This window comes from Protopterus annectens, chromosome 3.part1 (genome assembly GCF_019279795.1).
Source record: "Protopterus annectens isolate FY-2018-M chromosome 3.part1, PAN1.0, whole genome shotgun sequence".
NCBI classification, from domain to species: Eukaryota; Metazoa; Chordata; order Ceratodontiformes; family Protopteridae; genus Protopterus; species Protopterus annectens.
The window spans coordinates 56,919,530-56,942,949 of record NC_056732.1 but is presented as its reverse complement, the minus strand read 5'-3'; the positions used below and the strand labels follow the sequence as shown (position 1 = coordinate 56,942,949).

The window sequence follows — 23,420 nt, the reverse complement described above, 5'->3', positions numbered from 1 at the left end:
AGACTATAGAACAGATATGTGGCTAAGCAATGCATAGAAATAAGTTTCATAAGGATAGCTGGTGGTTGATCGAGGAATCTAGGTAACTGTCAAAAGAAAACAGAAGTACAGGAAAAACTTGTAGATAAGAATGATGGAACAGGCTAAGAAAGAATATAGTTTCAACTTGGCAAAGACAAGATGATAAAGAAGAAAGTCATTAGACACTATTCATAAGGGGTGCTATCAACAATATTTTTGCCAGTCAACAGGATATCAAAATCAGATGGATGGAGAACTTTTAGCACATTCTAAGTAAAGAACCCCCCACCAAAGTTGTACTCCCCCATACACAGCCTACAATGAATGAGAAAGAAACTATCCTAGAACTAAAACAGCACTAAGCAAAATTAAGTCAGGGAATGCAGGAGTGTTGGATAAAGTCATGGAAGATATGGCCAAAATGTTGTGTGAGTTAGAGGAAAAAATGGGTTTTCAGGGTACTCATAGTGGAAATAAAAAGATGTATCCAAGATGAATGGAGAATAAGCATCCTAGTGCCAGTGTGCAATAATAAAGGGGACATTGACAACGGTGGGCAGTACAGGCGTATCAAATCCTGCCACAGTGAATGAAAGATCTGGAGAGAATCACTAATACATGAATATGCAGGGTAGCGGAAAGAAGATGGAAGATGAGGGATTCAGATCAGGATGCAACACAACCAAGTCAATGTTTACAGTGAGTTAGATAATGGAGAAGAAGCTGGAGATGAGGATAGAGTCCATCTGGGCATTCTTAAAGTTGGAGAAAGCATATGACAAGGTCTTAAGAAAGCTGATATGGGCAGTTCAATGATGGTTTGAAGTCCTGGAAACATTGGTAGAATTACTGCAAGTTATAGACAAGGACAGAATAATATAACTTCAGTGTTCAGACTCACAGAGGGGATCCATGTGGGAGTGGGTGTGCTTGATAATTCAGATCTGAGCCCACAGTTCTTTATACTGATGATGGATTAGAGTAGCAAATGAGTTGGAGAGGAAATATCAACAAAGTTACTTATTTCACACAATGTGGCATTACAAGCAGACTCTGAACAAGAACTTAAGCAAACGACAGAGGATGGAATGGAATGCAAAACTGAAGGCACAAGGGATGAAACTGATTACAGACAAGATAGTGATTAAGGCAACAAATGAAGTAATTCAGAAGAAGCTGTAAATTGAGAAAGAAAGGAAAATAACTGAACAGGTTAACATCTTCAAGTATCAGTGAAGAGTGGTTGACAAGAAAGAAACTATGAATGAGAAGTTCTAAACTCAAATTAGAGGTGCAGCCACCTGGCACAGTGTGTAAGGAATAGTGCATGACAGAAGAATGCAAAAGAACTTCAAAAGTAAGGTGTATAAAACATTGGTTCTACCAGTACTTATGATGGTACAGAAACCTGGACAGTGAAGACAGAGCAGCTGAGGAAGCTAGAGGTGATGGAGATGAAATGCATGTGATAGGTGGTAGGATATACACTGTGGGGCAGACAAAGATATGACAACATAAAAGCAGAACTCTAAGCAGCTCCAGCTGCCGAACAGGTGAATTGAGAATAGACTGCAGTAGTTTGGGCACATGTGTACAAAAGCCAAAAACAATTTGGTGAAAAAATGTTCATTATCTATAACTCAAAGGGTGTTTATGAAATAATTCATTATTTAGATGGCTTACTTATCTTTACAGGGTGTTTATCCAGATGTCAGGAGTCATTACCCTGGGTTATGTCTCTTCTGACCAATTTGGGCTTCTATATACATATTATAAAATTCTCATTGCCTTTGTCTCACAGGATTATGTTTCTCATCAGCCTTCTAGGTACCTCTCTTCAGGCCTGAGACAAGAAGAGGTGGATTTTTATCTGGAATTTTTCCCAAGCTTCTGCAATCAGTCTCAGACTTCTACAAGAACATTTTTCAGGATCCTATGGCTCATGTCTTCTATGATTCTAATGATTCCTTTAGCCAGGTTGCACATGTGAAAGATTGTTGATAAGCTCTCTGAGCCATGCATAAATCCATACATAACTCTTTTAATTACTGACTGGCTCCCAAACAGGACCGAAGAAGAAAGGAGTGGCGAAACCACATTCACCAAAACAACCGGTCATCAGTAGAGTACCCCAGGGCTCCTGTTTGGCATCTACTTCTTGGAAGTCAATACTAATGTTCTACGCCTCCGGCTCACCAAGTTCACAGATGACTGTAAATTGGAAGCTATTATAAATTCTTCCCAAGACACCTATATCTAGCAAGAGGGTTTAACATAGACAAATGACTGGTTCCAAACTATGGCCTAAAACACATGGCCAAAAATGCATTATAATGCTATTTGGAGTAATTAACCTTGGGTTGACAGTTTCCCATCTATAACACACACCCAAGAGTCAACTCAGTATTAAGGGATCTTAGAACATATGCAGACAGCAATATTACCAACATGTAGCTATGATAGTAAGAAAATCATTCTATGTCACCCAATTTATAGGTAAGGCTATGGCATCCAGGTACAAGAATGTTATAATACCACTTGGCTCAGTCCTTATCAGGCTTTTTGTATACAATGCCCAATCTGGCATATATCTAACCAGACAGCTGCAACAACTGAAACTACCACAAAGGTTTCTCACCCCAAGAATTCAGGGCATGAATGCCCTGTCCTACACTGTTGACCTAAACCCTCTGTCTCTGTATTCAGTCTTCTACAGGCAGCTGAGAGATCTTTACCTGTTTGTCAGGGATTCCTCAGATCCTGCCATAATGGATGTGTTGTACATGTACATCTCAAATAGCACAAGAAACAATAGATCCAGAGATTTGAACTTTGTTTGTGACATAAGCAGAACATGCTGGTGAGACAGATGGGTCCCAAAGTAATCCTATATTATGGAATAGGCTCTCCACTGACATGAAATAGAGTTCATCCCTGACCCTATTCAAACAAAACCTTGGTAATTGGATGGGAAATCTATCCAGGGCAGTAGTAGAGCCATTGCACCCCACAGGTGGATGCATGAACTGGATACCAAATCTTTTACAATTTAAGCCCTGGACCTGTCCAGTAGATCATGCCATTGCTGCAACCACTGATGAGGCTTTGTCCTAGCAGACACTCACACACTAACACCATCAAAGCCTCCAGAGGTTCATAGAGTCAGGCATCCAGTGCCACTGGGCCTTCACACAGCCTTTTATATTAACCCCCATAGCCTATACACACAAGTACAGTCTTTCTTTTCATTGTTGCAGCACTCACACATTCCCCTGTGAAAGACCTCCACATTTGTGCTCCTTCCAACACCTGTACAAATTATGTTAACTGTGCCCTGGTTATTGCTAATGTCTGATGCACAGTGTGAACAGCCTTTGTATGGATAAGCACAGCCTGGTTTTGGGTTTACATGTGTCACTTTTACAGTAGTGTATATGCTTTACTATGAGTCCTGCCTCTTTGCCACTGCCATGGCATACTGCATCTGTCTCCTTGTTGCATGTTCACCCCTCGCTGCAGGCATTTCCACTGACTATTCAGCTGGCTCAGCAGCCACTGCTTGGTGTGGTGGTGGCTGCTCATCCTGCATCTCTGCTTCTACTTACTACATATGATATTGTGTAACACGTACTGAACAAAATTTTTTATGTGCCATGTTCAGACTGCATTAAACCACCACTTGAATACAAAAGGTGAACGTATGTCTTTCTACAATGTGACGGTAGTTTGGGGTTATCATTATAGACATACGTTTACGATTACATTAATGGTAACCCATACTGCATACTGCAAAATTGACGAGGTGGGTCATGTCTTTGTGGACAGGATGCTATCATCATCCTTTTAATCCCTTTGTGGAGACATTAACTGTTACCCAAGCCTATTGCTCTTACAAACCACGAAAGTTGCTAGAATAACGGGTTTTACATTAGCATTAATTTTTTGCTGGATATGAAGTGAAACTCAAATGTCTCTTGTTATTTTGTCACTTCAGTCTTTAAAGATTTGTCACTGATTTGACAGAAAATCACAAGTTTATGAAAAATGGACCAAAAATATGAGGGAAAAATCTGGACATGGACAGTCTGTGAAAAAAAAACCTGTACAGTCGAGAGTTATGCATGAGTGCAATCTTATGCTTGCATTGTGGTCAGAAAAAAAAAAAAGAAAAGAAAAAGCAAAATTTAATGCACGGACCTGCATAAAATATATGTATAAAATGTGTGCTGGCAGTTTACAAACGAGTGCGACCGTCTTCAGTGCTGGAAAAGTTATGCATCAGGATGAAAACAGCTTTCGTTGCGACTGTTTTCTCTAAGTGCCCGGCTTTTGCGGTATGCAGTCCAGCCTACACTGTGGTCAGAACAGAAAGAAAAAGCACAAAGGCATTATTTCTAAGTCCCTGTTGATAGAATAGCAGGTTTTACATGGATATGAAGTCTGAAAAATCAAATGTCGGCAATGTTAGCAAATGACTGCAACGTCTGCCGTGCATCAAGTAAAAATAGCTCTCGTTATGACTTTTTCTCTATGCGCCTGGCTTTTGCTTTATGCAGCCCAGCCTGCATTGTGTTCAGAACAGGAAGAAAAAAAGGGCAGAAAAACAGTATTTCTAAGTCTCGGCACATTAGCTGAGTATAAATAAACAATTTAATGTATACAAGGACCTGCACAGTACACATTTGGTAGGGGCTCAACACAAGTGTGCTGGCAGTTTGTGACTGAATGTGTGATGGTCTGCCATGTAGGAACGGTTACACAACAAACAATGAAATATGTGTGTGTATGTAGATACATACCTTGCCCTAACAAAAACACCACTGCTGAAAGGAAAATAAAAAAAGGCACCACATCAACGAAGGTTGTTTCTCTCAACATGCGTGCTTTTCCATTTGCAGCTGCAGTAGGAAGAACGGGAAAAAACATGAACAGTGTTGTAACAGGCAAACAGCAGGAAGTAGCTGCTAAAAGTATTCTGCATACAAGTAGAAACAGCATGAAAACGCTAAATAGTATGTGGCACTTTGTGAAACAGGGAACTTAAATGATGAGCCTCTTATTCCAGGGGGAACAAAAGTAGAACTGGAATAGAGGTCTGCGCATGTTTTTGAAAGAAACTCAATGCCGTGGGTGGGACTGTGAGAACCTTGCAAGTGATGTCAAACAAAGTGAGGTGATTAGCTAAGTGATTGACAGTGTTTGAGCTTCGGTCCGAGGCAGAAATGCCATTTCAGAAATGAGATAGTGTCCCTTTAATACTCACAGGCCGTTCTTCTCAGCACCCGCAATGTACCCAGTGATTATGTTATAAGCTTGACTAATGTGTTTTCACTGATTTGCTTATATGAAATGTTTATAATGAATACACTACATTTGCAATGGTATTCCTTAATAAGCGCTATGGTGTAATACTGTAAAAAGGGTAAGATCCAATAAAAAAGTGTTTCCATTGATTTGATTATATGAAATGTAATGAATACACTATGTTATTGATTTTCCGTGTGTTCCGACAGTTAGCGGTACGGTGTAATACTGTAAAAAAGGTAAGATCCAATAAAAAAAAAACGCTACAATTACTCATTGTAAAGCAGGAACAAATAAATATTCATGAGCGGTGGGCCAGGAGGCGTGTTTGGGGCGGGTTTTGGTACTGCGCATCTTGCGAGGTACTTCACTTGGAGATTACCCTTTTTCCTATTCAGTTTGGAATGTTTATTATCCATATAAAATTCATCAATATTTTCAGAAGTTTGAGTAAGGTGGTGGTTGACAAGGGATGGGAGACACCTGGCTATAAATGAGAATTTTATAAGTAGACACATACAAGAAATGTTGCATAAACCATATTTAACTATACCCTTTTAAATAAGGTAAGAGCAAAAATAATGTTGCAGTAGGGGCATGTAGGAAACATTAAAAGTTATATACATTATTGTACATACAGTGCCAGATAATGAATATGTAGCAGCCATTTGATTGTAAGTTGCACAATGCAGCATATCTATTATCCATGAATGAACACATAACAGCCACTGTAAGCCAGTATTTGTTCTTTTCCAAGGAAGGCTGCATGTCAAGAATTAGTTCAACCTTATGTATTAAAAAATCCAGAAAATCGCTTTTAGATAAAGCATGAGTAGGACAGCACAGCTACAGTCATCGTGGATTGCTGAGGTTTTGTGCACTTCAGCATGGGTATATTTCATCTTCGTATGATAGCTGAGTACATCAGTTAGTATTCTAACATGGTTTATGGGACTCTTCTCTATACGTGCCAGAAATCTTGTTCTGGACTGTAGAAGGCTTCTTCTTGAAGCAAGAACCTCAGCATGCTGCATGCTAGCTTTTCATACTGACAAATCAGACGTTTATTCATTTTGTCTTCTCTGCCCACTGGGTACAGTTGCTACAGTTTGTACCTGCCTGCACGGAGCGCTTCAGTGCTCATGCTTTAGAAAAAGAAATGTACTGCTTTTTACACTGTAGCAATTTGTTTGCTACATACGTAGAAACATTTGCTAGAGTTTGTACCTGCCTGCACGGAGCGCTTCTGCGCTCATGTTTTAGTAAAAAAAAAAAAAAAAATACTGCCGGGTTTACACTGTAGCAATCTGTTTGCTACATATGTAGAAACAGTTGCTACAGTTTGTACCTGCCTGCACAGAACACTTCTGCGCTCATGTTTTAGTAAAAAAAAAAAAAAAAAAAAAGTACTGCTGGGTTTACACTGTAGCAATCTGTTTGCTACATATGTAGAAACAGTTGCTACAATTTGTACCTGCCTGCATGGAGTGCTTCTGCGCTCATGTTTTAGTAAAAAAAAAAAAAAAAGTACTGCCGGGTTTTTACTGTAGCAATCTGTTTGCTACATATGTAGAAACAGTTGCTACAGTTTGTACCTGCCTGCACGGAGCGCTACTGCACTCATGTTTTAGTAAAAAAAAAAAAAAAAGTACTGTCGGGTTTACACTGTAGCAATCTGTTTGCTACATATGTAGAAACAGTTGCTACAGTTTGTACCTGCCTGCACGGAGTGCACGCTACAGTTAAGCCACACAGAGAGCACTATGGCACTGCGGTTTGACTGCAAATGCAATAACGGCTTATCAAAGCCGGTATTACATTAAAAAACAATCATGACAGGCTATTCACATCTGAGGCTAAGCAGAACTATGACATGTCCGGATTTCTGCCTCAAATTTTTTGTCTGCTCCTCATAAAAAACGTGTTTTATATGGCAAATCACCGAGGACTGAAACCGCTACATAATGACATACATTTCCATTTCAGATTTCATATCTTTCAAAAAAAATGCATGAAAGACAAATCTTGTTATTCTAATGACTTTAAACTTATAAGAGCAATATTTAAAATCTGTCCCTAGATAGGAACTAGAGTGACGGTCTTTCAGTTTACAGAGGGAAAACAAAACTGGAATGGGAGCGGGAAGATGTTAACAAAATGGGTGGGACTGTTAGAACCTCATTAATGATGTCACAAAAAGGGAGGTGATTAGCTAAGTGGGTGGTAGTGTTTACAGCTTCGGTCTGAGACAGGAATGTGATTTTAGTAACGAGATAGTGTCCCTTTAAGAAGGTTTGTGGTCTGCACTGTTGTGGCAGGACAGGTAGCTTACATCATTCTAAGCTGGGAATTGCTGATTGAAGGCCCAGTGTCTGCTATTCTAAAAGTGTATTAGTTCTGGCTTAAGCACTTGGGCTTCAGGCCAGTTATTCTACATTAAGAAGGTTTGTGGTCTGTACTCTTGTGGGAGGAGAGGCTGGATTCTGCCCTTCTAAGCTGGGAATATCTGGTCGCAGGCTTATTGTGCCTGCTTAATCGAATTGTTTCTTTCTGAAATTGGTGCGGCTTGTTGCTGTAGCATAGACCAGATTCAGGCCTACTGAATCTAGCTTTGTTTGTATAACTTGAGCACTGATCCAGGCCATCTTTTTTGGAGAAGGTTCCTCTGCACCCTAGTAAGCAGGGGTGTGCAGTTAAAACTTATCTGATTGAAGACTGCTGGAACAGGGCTCAGTTTTGAGCCTTTTTCAGGATAATTGGGTAACTTGTTTAAATCAGTTTGTTCATTTTCTATTGTACTTTATTCATCTGCTTTTACTGTATTTGTGTTTCTTCCTACTTTATTACTAGGGGCATTGTCTACAACTCTGATCTGCAATATATATAACAATAAATATCATTTTCTGTGCATTTAAAGTGTTTTTTGAGTGTATCTCCTTTATTTTCTAAAAAAAAAAAAAAAAAATATATATATATATATATATATATATATATATATATATATATATATATATATACTTGTTTCCCGCCTTTCTAAGCTAGTATAGTCCAGTTTTCAGGTTAGTGCTGAATTGAGGGCTGTGTTACAAATCTGTGTTTGCCCATACCTTACTTGGATAGAAGGAAGTTCTCTGTTCACCTGTGAGAGATGGGAGCTTTGAGCAGCCTGTCTGTCCCTGGAGGAGTGGTTTCAGCCCAGAAATTAGTAGTTTATTGGCCATTTTGGGCTAATTTCTATCTCTTTCATTTCCCTGCTATAAATACCGTATTTGCCTGGTTTTGCATGCCGGGCAGCACTGGTTAGCTAGGGTAAAACTATTCCCAGCTCCACAAAGTCTCCTCTTCAATTTTTCCCTTGGAACTAGGCAAACTTTCAACTTAAGCACTCAAGCCACTTTTTTTCTCAGCCTGGCACTTCCTCAAAACTTATAGCAAGCACTTATAAACCCTAGCACTAGACCCTCCTGTATGGTACAGAAGAACAAGGCTCTCTATTCGACCTTACCAGCCATCCAGTAAAACAGTTCATTGTACCTATCCAGGCATGTCCAAAGGGCAGTGTCAGGTGTACTCTCCAGTCCAACTGGTGAATCTGGGCATTTTGAGGCAATGTTACAACTGCCTCATGTACACAGTCAACCCCCTTCTCCTACCACCAAACACTAATACATGTGAGAGATGCAATTATACGGCCAAACTGGAGGCTAAGCTCTCTCAACCCAAGACTGGATGAGACAGTCAAGAGGAGAAGGGAAATACTTGCATCACACCACCAGTCTCTCATAAACCCATTAAAGCAGCACTGGAGAAAAAACACACATAAATACATGAAAACATACTCAGAGGCACTAAATAAAAATCTGCAAAACCAACCGAGACCTCCAAAGCAAACATCCAAGCAACCTTCACCTCCCAACACAAACCATGAAACACATACTTCACAAAACCAGAGTGCCATGCAATCACAGCCCTTAAGGCAAAATAACATACCCAACATACTAGTAATAGGTGACTCTATAGTCAGGCACACTGACATCCTACTCACTAAGCTGAATAAGGAGAAGATTACTGTTAGCTGCCTGTTGGGTGCCAGGATCTGCCACATAACACAAGCACTCAGGTAACTACAGAACAAGTACAAATATGACTCTGTCATTGTCCACATTGGTGTGAATGACCTGAGCTGTACCTCTCTGGACTACATGAAAAGAGACATGGAAGAGCTCTCTGATCATGTAGCCCAGGCCAGTATGACCCTGACCCTGAGTAACATCCTGCCCTCACCAAGAATGATACCACGGTATAAAGAAATAATTCTTAATTTCAACAATTGGCTAAGTTTCTGGTGTCATTCAAAGGGGATCCAGTGTTTGTCCACCTGGGATGACATGCTCGACAAGCTACGCTGCTTCACTAGAGATGGCTTGCACCTGTCACCCTTAGGCTTTCGAATACTGGCCAAGGCTCTTGCCACCTCCATAGTGCCTTTTTTAGGCAAGGCTCAAAAGACAAACCCACCGCCGTAAATAGCACAAGTAACAAAAAACTGAGGGTAATGCTACTCAATGCCAGAAGTCTGAACCTCAAAATGCACACACTCAAGGCACTCCTCAGTATGGAGAAAATTGATATATGTGCAGTAACAGAAACTTGGTTTACAGCTCCAGAGAGCACCCCAGCACTACCAGGTTACAACTCATACCATACATTTCGGCCACAGAACCCAAACAGAAATACAAAAGGCGGGGGCGTATCCATATTCATCAAGGATACCCACACCTCCAGGTTAGTGGCACAGCACGATGCTTCAGAGATCATCCACGTGCAACTAACAATGGGCAAAACTGCAATTCAAATTGTAGCTTGCTACAGATCACCCACCATGTCCCAGGGCCCCATTCCACATTTCTGGAAACACTGGGAAACCTAAATGTCCTACCAAACACCTTAATATTGGGTGATTTCAATAACTCAATCATTAACTGGGAGAACTACTCAAGTATTAACTCCCTTGCCCAACATTTCCTAGAATTTATAAACTCAAACGCCTTGGTTCAACTGGTCAACACACCCACCAGAGGTGACAACATATTGGACCTGGTCATCACCAACATGGGCGACTGGTGTTCCACACCGGAGGTCAACCCCTCGCTGGTTAGATCTGACCATAAACAAATCACTTTGGATATCCACATTCCGCCCCCACCCCCGGACAAAAAAAACACTGTGAAAAACTTTTCAAAAGCAAACTTCACATTACTTAAGACCGAGGTGGAAAGTTTTAAAGCCCCCATGCGGAAGGATAACACTGTCCAAGCTGCAAAATCCTTCACTAATGCATTCTATGGGCATCTACAAGAATGCATGGATCATGCCATCCCAAGCAAAACTAAGACTCACTCCTTCAAGAAAAGGAAACCAGTCTGGTGGACTCCTGCCATAAACAAGCTACACAATAAAAGGAGGAAACTAGTACAGAAAAGAGTAAAATCACAAGAAGGGAAGACATCCCTGATCAGTATCAGCAAGAAACTCATAAAATCAACCAAGGCGAGCTTTGAAAGAAAAATTGCCAAGGACTCCAAAGATAACCACAAGGCATTCTTTAGCTATGTCAAGAATCTAAGTGGCAATGCTCATATCTGCTCGGAGTTAGTGCACAATGGCATAAAATACACTGAACTGACCGATATCGCCAATATCCTGGAAGACAAGTTCAGCGCAAACTTCAACCCCCTCTCACCCCCAAGAGGGCCCATAACCATACCAGAGGAATGTAGAGTCCCTGAAATCACAGACACTCAGGTTAAAACAGCCCTCTCCAAATCCAAAAGCACAGCATCAATGGGACTGTATGGTGTCCCAGGCTGTGTCCTACACGAGCTCAAAGATGAACTAACCCCTCACCTAAACACACTGTTCAAACTCAGCCTCTCCACAGGCTACGTACCCATAGAGTGGCACACAGCAGCGATTATTCCACTTCACAAAGGTGGAGCCACAACAAACCCGGGGAACTATCGCCCTATAAGCCTGACTAGCTTGGTCTGCAAGGCTGTGGAGCACATCATCATGGAACTCATTAACAGAGACATTGGAAACCTCCAAACACTGGACCCTACCCAGTTCAGCTTTGTTAAGGGCAGATCATGCCTCCTAAACCTGGTGGACTTCTTTGAGACAGTTACCAAGGCTATAGATGAGGGAAAAGTGGTATACACAGCCTATCTAGACCTTGCAAAGGCCTTCGACACCATTCCCCATTCTGGTATTATAGACAAGCTCACCAGCCTGAACATAAATCCCTACGTCACAAGATGGGTTGCCAACCGGCTCATGGACAGAACCCACATGGTGAGAGTTATGGGAGCTAGGTCTGACTCTAAATCGGTTACAAGTGGAGTTCCCCAGGGCTCAGTCCTAGGACCACTCCTGTTCAGCATATACTTCTCAGAGGTACAGGCAAGCACAAGAGGACTATGGCTGACCAAGTTTGCAGATGACTGCAAACTAGGGGCTATAATTGACTCTCCAGCTGACACAGTCATCCTTCAAAAGGGTCTCATGGAGACGGATACCTGGTGTCAAAATCATGGCCTCAAGCTAAATGCCAAAAAGTGCATAGTCATCCCCTTTGGAAAAACAAAATACCCACAAACTACTACATAGGTGGTAGTCCCCTAAATACGGAAGACGTGATAAGGCATCTGGGGACCCAAGAAGACAGTAATCTCACCTTTGATCATCACATTGCCAAAGTGGTTAGAAAATCCTTCTACATGGCCCACCTAATCACAAAAGTATTTGCATCCAGATCAAAAGAGGTCATTGTGCCTCTCTACTCATCACTCATCAGACCCATCATAGAGTACAACGCCCCATTTGGGATGTACCTTACAAGACACCTGCAACAGCTGGAAAGACCTCAGAAGTACCTCACCAGGAGGATCACTGGCCTCAAACAGATGCCCAATGCAGCTCGACTGAAGAAATTACAGCTGTACTCGGTTGCATACCGCGTCCTCAGAGGTGATTTCTGCCTGACATACAAGGCCATGTGCAACCCAGAATTAATGGACATGCTCCACCTAAAGAAAACCTTATCCCCACGAGCCACACGCTCTAGGGATCTCAACCTCACCACAACGATAAATAGGACGTGTTGGAGGGATAGATTCCTGTCCCAGAGACTTCCCATGCTTTGGAACATGATCCCAATCTACATTAGGCAGATCACCTCGCTAACACTCTTCAAAAGAAATCTTGATGAGTGGATGGGAAACAGAAAGTTTATCTCGGGGATCAATTCAGTGGCCCTGCTGGACAGAGGCACAGGGAACTAATCTAAGGGGGTGGCGAAAGCCAACACATTCTGGCTAGGCTTATAAATACCTTCGGGCAGATAGCCTAGTACCTACCTATGAACCTATGTGATAGGAGTTTGATTTGTTGTGGATGTCCCCTTTGATCTTGTACACTGGCACAGGTATGCTTATTAACTTCTTATACACTTTTCTTTTCTGAAAAAAGGGTAGAAGCATTTTAATTTCATTTTTATATAATGTTTTAATACAAAGTTACTTATTCAATCTGATCTACGTATGTGTTATTGTTGAATAACATGAACAAAAGTCAGGGAGCTAGTCCCTCTGAGGTTAATAGTAGTATTCATATTCAAATAACAGATAAAAGTGTTTCATTGCTGTATAGTGTAATTAAATGATCCCTAATGAGAATAACTGAGATCACACCATAGATAATTTGAGGGGACCCATGCTTGGGATAAAGTATGTAGGAGCTGCATCTATCCATTAGGAGTACAGAGGGCAGTCTTGGAGTAAATTTTCTTTTTCCCATGCATAAATCTAAATTGTGCTTGAAAATGGACAGGGATAAACTTTTATTTTATGTGCATGGGGGGTCTGTCCCACAGCAGCAGTATCCTCTGTGAAGTATTTTCCCCAAACCTTTCTGTTGATGTTGCAGCTGAGGTTTAGATCCCTAGACTGATAATTTCTGATGCAATTTGAGTTGCTGATGTGCAGTAAATCTGTCAGTAATGGGTCAGAGGATGCCTTGTATGCCACACACAGGTCACCTCTTAGCAGTCTGTAGGATACTGAGTATAGTGACAGGACTTTGAGTCAATCCATTTAGGACATGTTGTTTAGGCCTTGTATCCTTTCAGTAAGGTATCTCTAAGGCATTCCAGTTGTTGCATGTGTTTGGACAGATACATGCCAAAGGGGGCATTATATTAAATGATTGGCCTAATAGGGGTTGAGTAAAGGGGGACAGTGACATCCCTAGATCTAGACACAATACGTTTGTTTATCAGCTGTGCAATATAAAAGGACTTTCTTACAACAAAAGACACATGTTGGTGAAAAGTTAGATAACTGTCCACATAAGTTCCCAAATCCCAAACAACTGGGTCAACTCTTAGGGGAGTATTGCCAATCTGGTAGCTCCCTGTGGTAGATGACTTACCAAAGGCATTTAGTTTCAGACTGTGATTTTGACACTAGTTATTTATTTCAGACAAACCTTCCTGCAGGATGACTAAGTCATTTGGGGATTCAGTGACTAATCCTAGCTTGCAATGATCTGCAAACTTAATCAGCCAGAGCCCTTTTGTATTGTCTTTTACTTCAGAAAAGTAGATACCAAACAGGACAGGTCCCAGCACAGAACCCTGGGAGACTACACTGTTGACTGGTCTCTTTGTGGAGGTAACTTCCCCTATTTTGATTATATGCTATTTTGATGATGATGATTATTATTAGAATTGTTATTATTATTATTTTGGTTATAATACTTAATGAAAATCTATACCATGATATTTGCTTATAGTCCAACGATTTTTGTGTGGAAGCTGTAAGGCTCCATTTGGAAGAAAGTATTCTACCAAGTTTATAGCTGAGCCTCTGAGAAGAAGAGAAAGTAGATGGCAGGAGTGCCTAATAGTCTGGCAGCTGGCACAGATGATTAAGGCTGTGAGTTATAGTTCCTGTGGTACATAGTTTGATTCCCTTATTCCTCATTTGCTTACACTTTGATCTTAAGCAACTCACTTAACCAGACATTACTCCCCAGGTCGCTACTGAGAAGGAACTGAGTGTCCAGTGGGCCAGCAGGCTTAACAAATGGGTGTTATTATTAGGAGAATTAGCTCAAATGGTAGAGTGCTGACTTAGCATGCAAAAGGTAATGGGATTGATGTACACATTCTCTATGCTTTGGAAGCATGGCTTGGGTTGATAGCCTAGTATTCTACTAAAATACTATGACCGGCACATGGCACCACAATTGGTTTACCAATGAAATCTAAGGAAGAGGTATGAGCTAAATGAAGGTTAGAAGAGAAGGGACATGAGATGAACAGCTAAGTTTATAGGAATTTAGTTAGGAAAAAGGATGATAAAACTGAATTCTATAAATGTTAACAAGATCACCTCCCTAGTGAAGAGAAAGTGGTTGACAGGATTTAATAAAGGCAGAAAAACAGACACAGTAATTAATCAATAGCTACCCCAGACAAGCAGAAGGTAACAGTGTGTAGGACAGGAGAAAATTTTGGAATATTAGTTTTCATAAGGATCGCCCTAAATGTGATGGTGCAGTGCTGTGAGGTAGATCTGGATGTGTGGTGTACTGCTGTTAGTATAGGGTCAGAGACTATCTTATAGACACTGGCCTCAGGTTATATGCCCACCACAGGTAAAAAAATGAGGGTTAGCAAGTTCTGAAAGGGAACAGACGTGCTTCTTTAGGTTGTATAATTATTGCAGGAAATTTTAATATTCTGCTACAACCACACTTTGATGCAGGGAGGAGAGGAAGTACAATCAAGGGAAAATAAGGGAATGTTAGATATGGAGTTTGGGAAGTTTATAGAAACCTAAATGTCAAGGGGAAACAATACACACATAAATCAGATTGGGGAGCCAAAGCCCGACTTGATTAATTTTTGTAGTAAGCTACTTAAAGTCATTGGTGCTTGCAGTCCAGTAACTGAAAGCCCCATTTTTGTATCATATCGCTATGACTTCTTTCTGCATTAGACGTAAAGACCACAGGAGAAAGGAGACCACATCTGGGTTTATTATTGAATCTGATGGTTAAAATAATCTTAAGTGCATACCAGACAGAGACTATTAGAAAAGTTGAATAGTGGTATGTGGTATCACTCAGAGTCTTTTGGAACACTACAAAAGTACTTGCCACCATCAAACTGCAGGATAAGGAAAAGGTTAGCGAAAAGTGGAATGAGAAAATGTTAAAGGATATAACAAAAGATTACAGAAAAAGGGGCAATGTAGTAAATAGTGATTAAGTAAATAGGCAATGGTTATTAAGGAAGCAAACAGATGAAGGTCTGGAGTAAAGGTTTGGGATCAGTGCAGAACCTATAGGATATGAATACATGGAGATACAACAAGGTAAGATGTCAGCAAGTAGATCACAGAAGAGACGATCAAGAGGTAATAACAGGTCTTTTTGATGACAATAACAGAGAGGTGATGCATAACCCAGACAAGACAGGAAAGCATAAAATAATGGGGATGAGATATACACCACTACATATGAGTAGATTTGGGCAGGACAAGCTCTGAAAGTCTATAGCATTACATTTTTAAAGTAATATAGTCTGATTTAGCTGATCAAGTTTTATTCAAAACATGGATATAAAATGATGCGTTAGCTACTGCACAAATTAAAACATCCATCCCAAAGATTTATATAAGCTGAGACATACTGAAAGGGTGCTGATACTGGTCCCACATTACTGTGGAGCAATATATATACTATAAACATAGTTTACTAGGCATGTTACAAGTGATGTCAGTCCAGGGATGGGACCAGCTTACATTAAGTAAATGCTACAAAACATTAACAAGTCAAGAAAATTTCTGCCAAAAGAAACTAAACATAAAAAGAAATATAAAACTCCAAATGGACTTGAGTCTGGTAATCTGGGATATCTGTATGCTTGTCAATGGGCTGAAATGTATATATTCCTACAGGGCTACTTTCAAATGACAGAGTGTAGGTAATTATTTATTGTCACGAACCATGGTGAAATTAGAAGAAGTGAGCATTCATTTGTACGGAAACAGTAATATTGCTCTGACATATTTCTTCTTTGAATGCCTAAATCTTAAGAATTGTTGGCCACAATTTTGCAAAAGGGTGGCATAAATCATGTGGAGGTAATCAAGGAACAGCCACTTTAGTGATGCCAGGAATCCCAGAGGAGGGTGTAAGCCAGGGATGAACTAAAAGATATATAATGAAAATTTTGGTTTTAGTGGAATTATAGTGAGTGATATTTAGCAAATCACTGTCTGTTGAAATGCAATACATTTAAATTGCCATTTTGATAACCTTGCAATCATAAGTCTGAGCCAAGAAACTCTTTTCAATGATTTAGTCACTACATTTTTCTTAGACTTGAAGTTAATAATTTGTAACAAGGAGATGTGTGAAGGCACACCTCTCCCAGTAATCTCTATTGCACATTTTATGACAAAAAATGCAGTAAATGTGAGAAAGTAAACTGAATAACACATACTCATGAATAAAAGTCTGCCAAAATGAAGATTTGTATGGATGCAATTTTGGCAAATATGTTGACAGTAAGTAATAGAGAACCAATTAAAAGAATTAATAAAATAATATAAAACAAGAAGAGAGTAGGAAAAGAGATGCATCAAAAATATAGAAAAAAACAGTGCTCAGCTGGCTGGATGGGCAATACTGATAAAATGGAAAAGAAATAGAGGAAGCTTGAATTAAATGTGTAGGAAAAGTAATGTCATGACAATGCGCTCATGTTTTAGTAAAAAAAAAAAAAAGTACTGCCGGGTTTACACTGTAGCAATCTGTTTGCTACATATGTAGAAACAGTTGCTACAGTTTGTACCTGCCTGCACGGAGCGCTTCTGCGCTCATGTCTTAGTAAAAAAAAAAAAAAAAAGTACTGCTGGGTTTACACTGTAGCAATCTGTTTGCTACATATGTAGAAACAGTTGCTACAGTTTGTACCTGCCTGCACGGAGCGCTTCTGCGCTCATGTCTTAGTAAAAAAAAAAGTACTGCCGAGTTTACACTGTAGCAATCTGTTTGCTACATATGTAGAAACAGTTGCTACAGTTTGTACCTGCCTGCACGGAGCGCTTCTGCGCTCATGTCTTAGTAAAAAAAAAAAAGTACTGCCGAGTTTACACTGTAGCAATCTGTTTGCTACATATGTAGAAACAGTTGCTACAGTTTGTACCTGCCTGCACGGAGCGCTTCTGCGCTCATGTCTTAGTAAAAAAAAAAAAAGTACTGCCGAGTTTACACTGTAGCAATCTGTTTGCTACATATGTAGAAACAGTTGCTACAGTTTGTACCTGCCTGCACGGAGCGCTTCTGCGCTCATGTCTTAGTAAAAAAAAAAAAAAAAGTACTGCCTGGTTTACACTGTAGCAAACTGTTTGCTACATATGTAGAAACAGTTGCTACAGTTTGTACCTGCCTGCACGGAGCGCTTCTGCGCTCATGTCTTAGTAAAAAAAAAAAAGTACTGCTGGGTTTACACTGTAGCAATCTGTTTGCTACATATGTAGAAACAGTTGCTACAGTTTGTACCTGCCTGCACGGAGCGCACGCTAAAGTTAAGCCACACAGAGAGCACTATGGCTCTGCGGTTTGACTGCAAATGCAATACCGGCTTATCAAAGCCGGTATTACATTAAAAAACAATCAGGACAGGCTCTTCGCATCTGAGGCTAAGCAGAACTATGACATGTCCGGATTTCTGCCTCATATTTTTTGTCTGCTCCTCATAAAAACGTGTTTTATATGGCAAATCACCGAGGACTGAAACCGCTACATAATAACATACATTTCCGTTTCAGATTTCATATCTTTCACAAAAAATGCATGAAAGACAAATCTTGTTATTCTAATGACTTTAAACTTATAAGAGCAATATTTAAAATCTGTCCCTAGATAGGAACTAGAGTGACGGTCTTTCAGTTTACAGAGGGAAAACAAAACTGGAATGGGAGCGGGAAGATGTTAACAAAATGGGTGGGACTGTTAGAACCTGATTAATGATGTCACAAAAAGGGAGGTGATTAGCTAAGTGGGTGGTAGTGTTTACAGCTTCGGTCCGAGACAGGAATGTGATTTTAGTAACGAGATAGTGTCCCTTTAATATGTTTTAATATTTCTACCTAGGTTGCACTATATTACAGAACGTTTACACAAGAAGTGAATTCAAAGTAACTGTTGTTTTTATAAAAATGTTGGGTTGGGAATGCTTAATTTGATATTTAACCTTTGGTTAACAATTAAGTATGTAAATTAAGGTAATTAGAAGCTTGTTAATAATAGGTTAATAGGTGTTTACTAGGCTAACAACCGCAAGGGCCTTTTTAAGCCTAGTCATGCTTCCCAAAGCTCTGACAAGTTCCGATACCCTTGATAAGTGTAAGCAGGGGCTTGGGTAGATGAACCATTTACAAAGTTAGGGCCTGGGAGATGAACCATTTAAGGTTGCCTGTGTCCATTAGAGACATAGGTGCCAAACCAGGGATGAATTTCCTGTTCCCTATCCAAATGTCCAATTTGCACTTTAATATGGGTTAGGGAGGAACTCTGTTTCATGTGGATTGGGGAGCCTGTTCCAGAGACTGGGTAATCTCTGGGATACATACCTGTCTGTTTAGCAGATCCCATTTATATCACAGGCAAGGTTTTAAGTATTTTGAATGGGTAATTCTGGTGCTGTATGTTTTACGGATATGCAGACGTCCATCAGAGTAGAGTCTGAGAATGCCCTGTATGTCACGCATAGATCTCCCCTCAAAAGCATGTAGGAGACAGAATACAGGGATAGAGCCTTGAGGCAGTCTGCTTAGGACATTTTACTTGAGCCCTCTATTCTTTTAGTGAGGAACCTGTGTTGTATTTAAATGTTTGAGAGTAAAATGTTTTTTATCTTGACTGTTTTTTATCAGCGAATAAACTCTGTTGTTTGGCTCTGGACACAGTTTCCAGTCGTTTGTTTTTTCACAGTTCATAATGATTGCATTCTACCTCTTCGCCTTGTACTCTCAGCCTGTTGTACTTTGACTGTATTGCTTGTGCATTTTTTGTTTTGTTTTGTAATTGTCATTGGAGCCTTTCTCCCCGGGCCTCCACTGAAAACGAGCTCTTCTTGGCCTGGTGGGCTTCCACGGTCATCAAACTGAAATAAATAAATACATACATACATAAATAAATGTCAGAGTTAGCGCCCACATGAATAATACATGTACAGTCCAGGCTGAGGTGGATATCACCTGGTGGTGCTCTCTTCTTAAGCAACTTACTCGGGAATACATAATAAACAAGTGGAAAATGATGGTGTCAGATCCATGACTACAAGATGAAGCTTGTTAGAGCTTGTAGCCTTAACAACTGCATGCACATGCAAACTAACAAGAGAATTGGATTACATGGTGTGGTCAGTTCTGCAATAAAATCTGTTCAAACTTATTTCCATTGTAGGACCTTAACATTATTAATTAATTAATATATATATATATATATGTGTGTGTGTGTGTATTTATTGGCTCCGAATAATTCTTCTGAGCCAAAAGCCCATTTTTAGTGTAGCTGTGATTTATTCAGGTGAGTTCCTTTTGTATAAGAGAGATTACATTTATGGTGCAATGATTCTTGAATGACAGTGGAGTAGTGACACATTTTGTGGAGGCATGTAGCTTACGTTTGTCCTTCTGTAAGTGCCAAAGCATTCTGTCCCCAACAGAGGCTTGAGATCCTGCCGCTTAGGAGTTTGTAGGTCTGCAAGTTCTTGAATGCAGTGATTATAGCAGAATCCAGCCTATAGCCAATCACACATTTGTAGCCCTTAGGCATTCGGTAGGGGGCTGTTTGACAGTAGGTTCCTTGCGCAGCTCACCCAAAAATGGGAGCATGCTGCCAGCCTCTCATTTCTCCTCCAAGTTAACCCTCCACAGCCAGGCCATTAATGGAGCACGGCTCACACTTGGACACCCTGTCTCGTCCCACAAGTGTCCTGTTTCCTAATTTAGATAGCTTTGCATTACTTCTTTCACTGTTTTTCTTTCTGGCTATGATTTTAAAACTTCTGGAGAACAGAACAAGATCATTTTATGATTGATTCAGAATTTCAGAAGGTGAGAACTGGCCTTTTATGTAGATATATAATACTCGGATATTCATTTTGTTATCTTCTTTAAAGACTCAAATGTTTCATGGAAGCTATTTTAAACTACCTTTGAAATTTTTAACTATTGCAGAGAATGTGATCCTGGCTATCTGCTAATACAGGAAATGTTTTGTACTAACCTTGAAACAGCACTGATACAGTTATTTTATCGGTGGTATGTCATATGGCAGACAAATTGCTGCTTTCTTAAACAGTTACAGTTCAGACAGATGCACAATATGTTTACCAGCACAAATATTTAGATATTTTTATTTTTAATGACTAATTTATTACACACAATATGTTCATCAACACAGATGTTTTAGATGTTTTTTATTTTTAATGGCTAATTTATCTAGTTTAGTTTGCATATTTTATTTACCACCTTGCTGATATTTGAAACACAGTCCTTATTATGTCATATGTTAAGTCAAAAATTAGAGAATAGCTCTGGGTTTTAGTAGTGCCCTGCCTTGTAAAGAAAAAAGAAAAAAATGAAACTGAAATTTTGCAGATTACCTGCAAAGAATGCTCAGTATACTGTTTACTTAGCTTTGTTGTTGCTCATATTAGAACAGAACTGTTATGGTGTGATGATGGGTGAATGTATAGTAAATCTAAAACAGCTGTTTCTTGAAGTGTTCCTCCTTCTTCAATGTACCGCGAGCTCGGAATAGAGGGAGAATGGGGGTGCATCAGGAGGTGCAGGGGGAGATTGCCTCCCTGCAAAGGTATTTTAAATGTGTAACAGGGACTTTCTTTCAAAGTTTGCTTTTGTGCTTAAATTTTTATAGTTTTGGGCCTCTCATTATCAAGTCTCACACTTCCTGTAAGGAACTACAGGCCAAATTCCCTAGATGGTTTAAATCATATTTTCTGACTTGTGCTTGCACACATTACCTTTACTATAACTTGTTAGAGTAACAGCAATAAAATGATGCAACTAAAATAACAATGAAAATGTATCATCATAATTAAAAGTATTCTTAACATTGTGATACTATTTTGTGTCTTCTTTAATAGGAACATTTGACGTATTCATTAATGCTCTTTCGGCAAGAACTGCTGTGGGACATGATAAATCGGGAAGACTGATTATGTTTCACTCTGACGGAAAGACTGGAGACACTGGGTAAGGCAGTATTTTATCATCTATACATCTTTATCTTTATCATCTTTACATCTATTTGATTTTTGTAGCATTCCATTCATTGGTGACAGTGTTAAGGCAGGAGTCTTCAGATGTGCACTTTCAGTATCTCTAGACTGATTATATTAAAAAATCTTTTCACCGATAGCTGAAGAGAGTGCCTGTAGTAGCAAGACAGATAAGGCAGTAAAGACCAGGCTCTCTCACCACGAAACAGTTGGAAGCAGCTGGAGTATTTAACAAACAATCCAATGTCACCAAGATAAAGATAAAGTGTATCAGCATCTATTTGCAATACAAACTTGACCGTAGACCAGGATAAATTCATGAAAAGCGGCTTATTTGAATGTGAATGGCTTTGGTAAGCAACTACTACGCTTCATCAGACAGTACACTAACATTTAAAACTTCAGTTTATATAACAAAGCATAGTAAAAAGGCGCCAAAATTAAAATAAATAATTACTTCATTAAAACAATTAATCAATTAAACAAAATAACATGCTCAGACATTTCCAAAGGACCTTGAATTTAAGGAGTATCGTTCAGAGTCGGGCAGTACTGTGTCATTTATTATTTCCTTAGAAATATATATGTATATAAGCGCAATTAGAACAGAATGCTTACCAAATAAATAGATAAATAAATAAAACATTAAATGTTCTGTGCAAAAATGTATTATATTTGTTAATAAAATTCTAAAAGTTTAAAGATTTTTTAAAAGTAATTAAAGTTTGTATATTTTTATGAAAATATGTATATAAATGCACATATATTATTGTTGTAGAAATGCATATATATATGAATATAAATATGAATTTATACAATTATAAATATGAATATGAGTAAATAAATAAATAAACAAATATATAAATAGATAAATGTATGAATAAATAAATATAAAAATGAATATGAGTGAATAAAAATGGATAATAATGACACAAACATATACAGTAGTGTGGCTTTAAATATAGAAATGTGTATGATCAAATATATGTATACATAGAACACACTTAAGTAATGAATGAATACTAAGTTAAGGGAATAGAATAATATTTGTACTTTATCTAGCTTCCAGAGCAGGCTTGATAGAGATATGGCTATTAATGCCAGGGGGTATATGGGCAGCCAATCTCAAGATCCATTTCAGTTCTTTGTTATTTAAAAACAGCACATTATCACCACCTCTTTTATTGTTTATAATTATTTCTAAGACTCTAAAGTCAAACTGGTGTGAAGGATATTCTAATATATGTTTCGCCAGAGCATTCAATTCATTTTTTCTCTGTATATCATACAAGTGGCCATATATCCGATCCTTCAAACATCTTTTAGTGAGTCCAACGTAGAAGGCTTGACATTTCTTGCATGTCGCAAAAATATGTCATACTTTCATATGCCCTGTTACATTCTTTGTTTATTTAATGACTTTTGCTTCAAATTTCAGAAGTACAAAATTTGTACTACAGAGAAGAAATGTAAAGTACAGAAGGGTGCAGCCAACCATACTCTGCTGTCTACTGAGTGCATTTTCTTCTGAGCATCGCATCAGTTTGGCTTTTTTCAAGTCATGTTATGTCTACAACTCGCTAAATGAATGCCTTTAACAACAGGTGCAATATTGCTGTTCTAAAGTCAGTATGTATAACAGTTTTAGGGGAACAGCTGAAAGTGTTACTTGCATTTATTAAGTGCTTGGGGGACAGTATTTTTGAGA

The 23,420-nt window shown here is 39.2% G+C and overlaps 1 protein-coding gene across 1 annotated transcript in view; it reads left to right on the top strand.

Moving 5' to 3' along the window:
* Nucleotides 1-23,420, top strand: part of NAGPA (N-acetylglucosamine-1-phosphodiester alpha-N-acetylglucosaminidase) — a 953,155-nt gene that overhangs the window by 486,123 nt on the left and 443,612 nt on the right. The window contains exon 4 of the mRNA XM_044066565.1: nucleotides 21,578-21,686. Coding sequence (XP_043922500.1) covers nucleotides 21,578-21,686 — 109 coding nt within the window. The remainder of the gene's footprint in view (nucleotides 1-21,577; nucleotides 21,687-23,420) is intronic.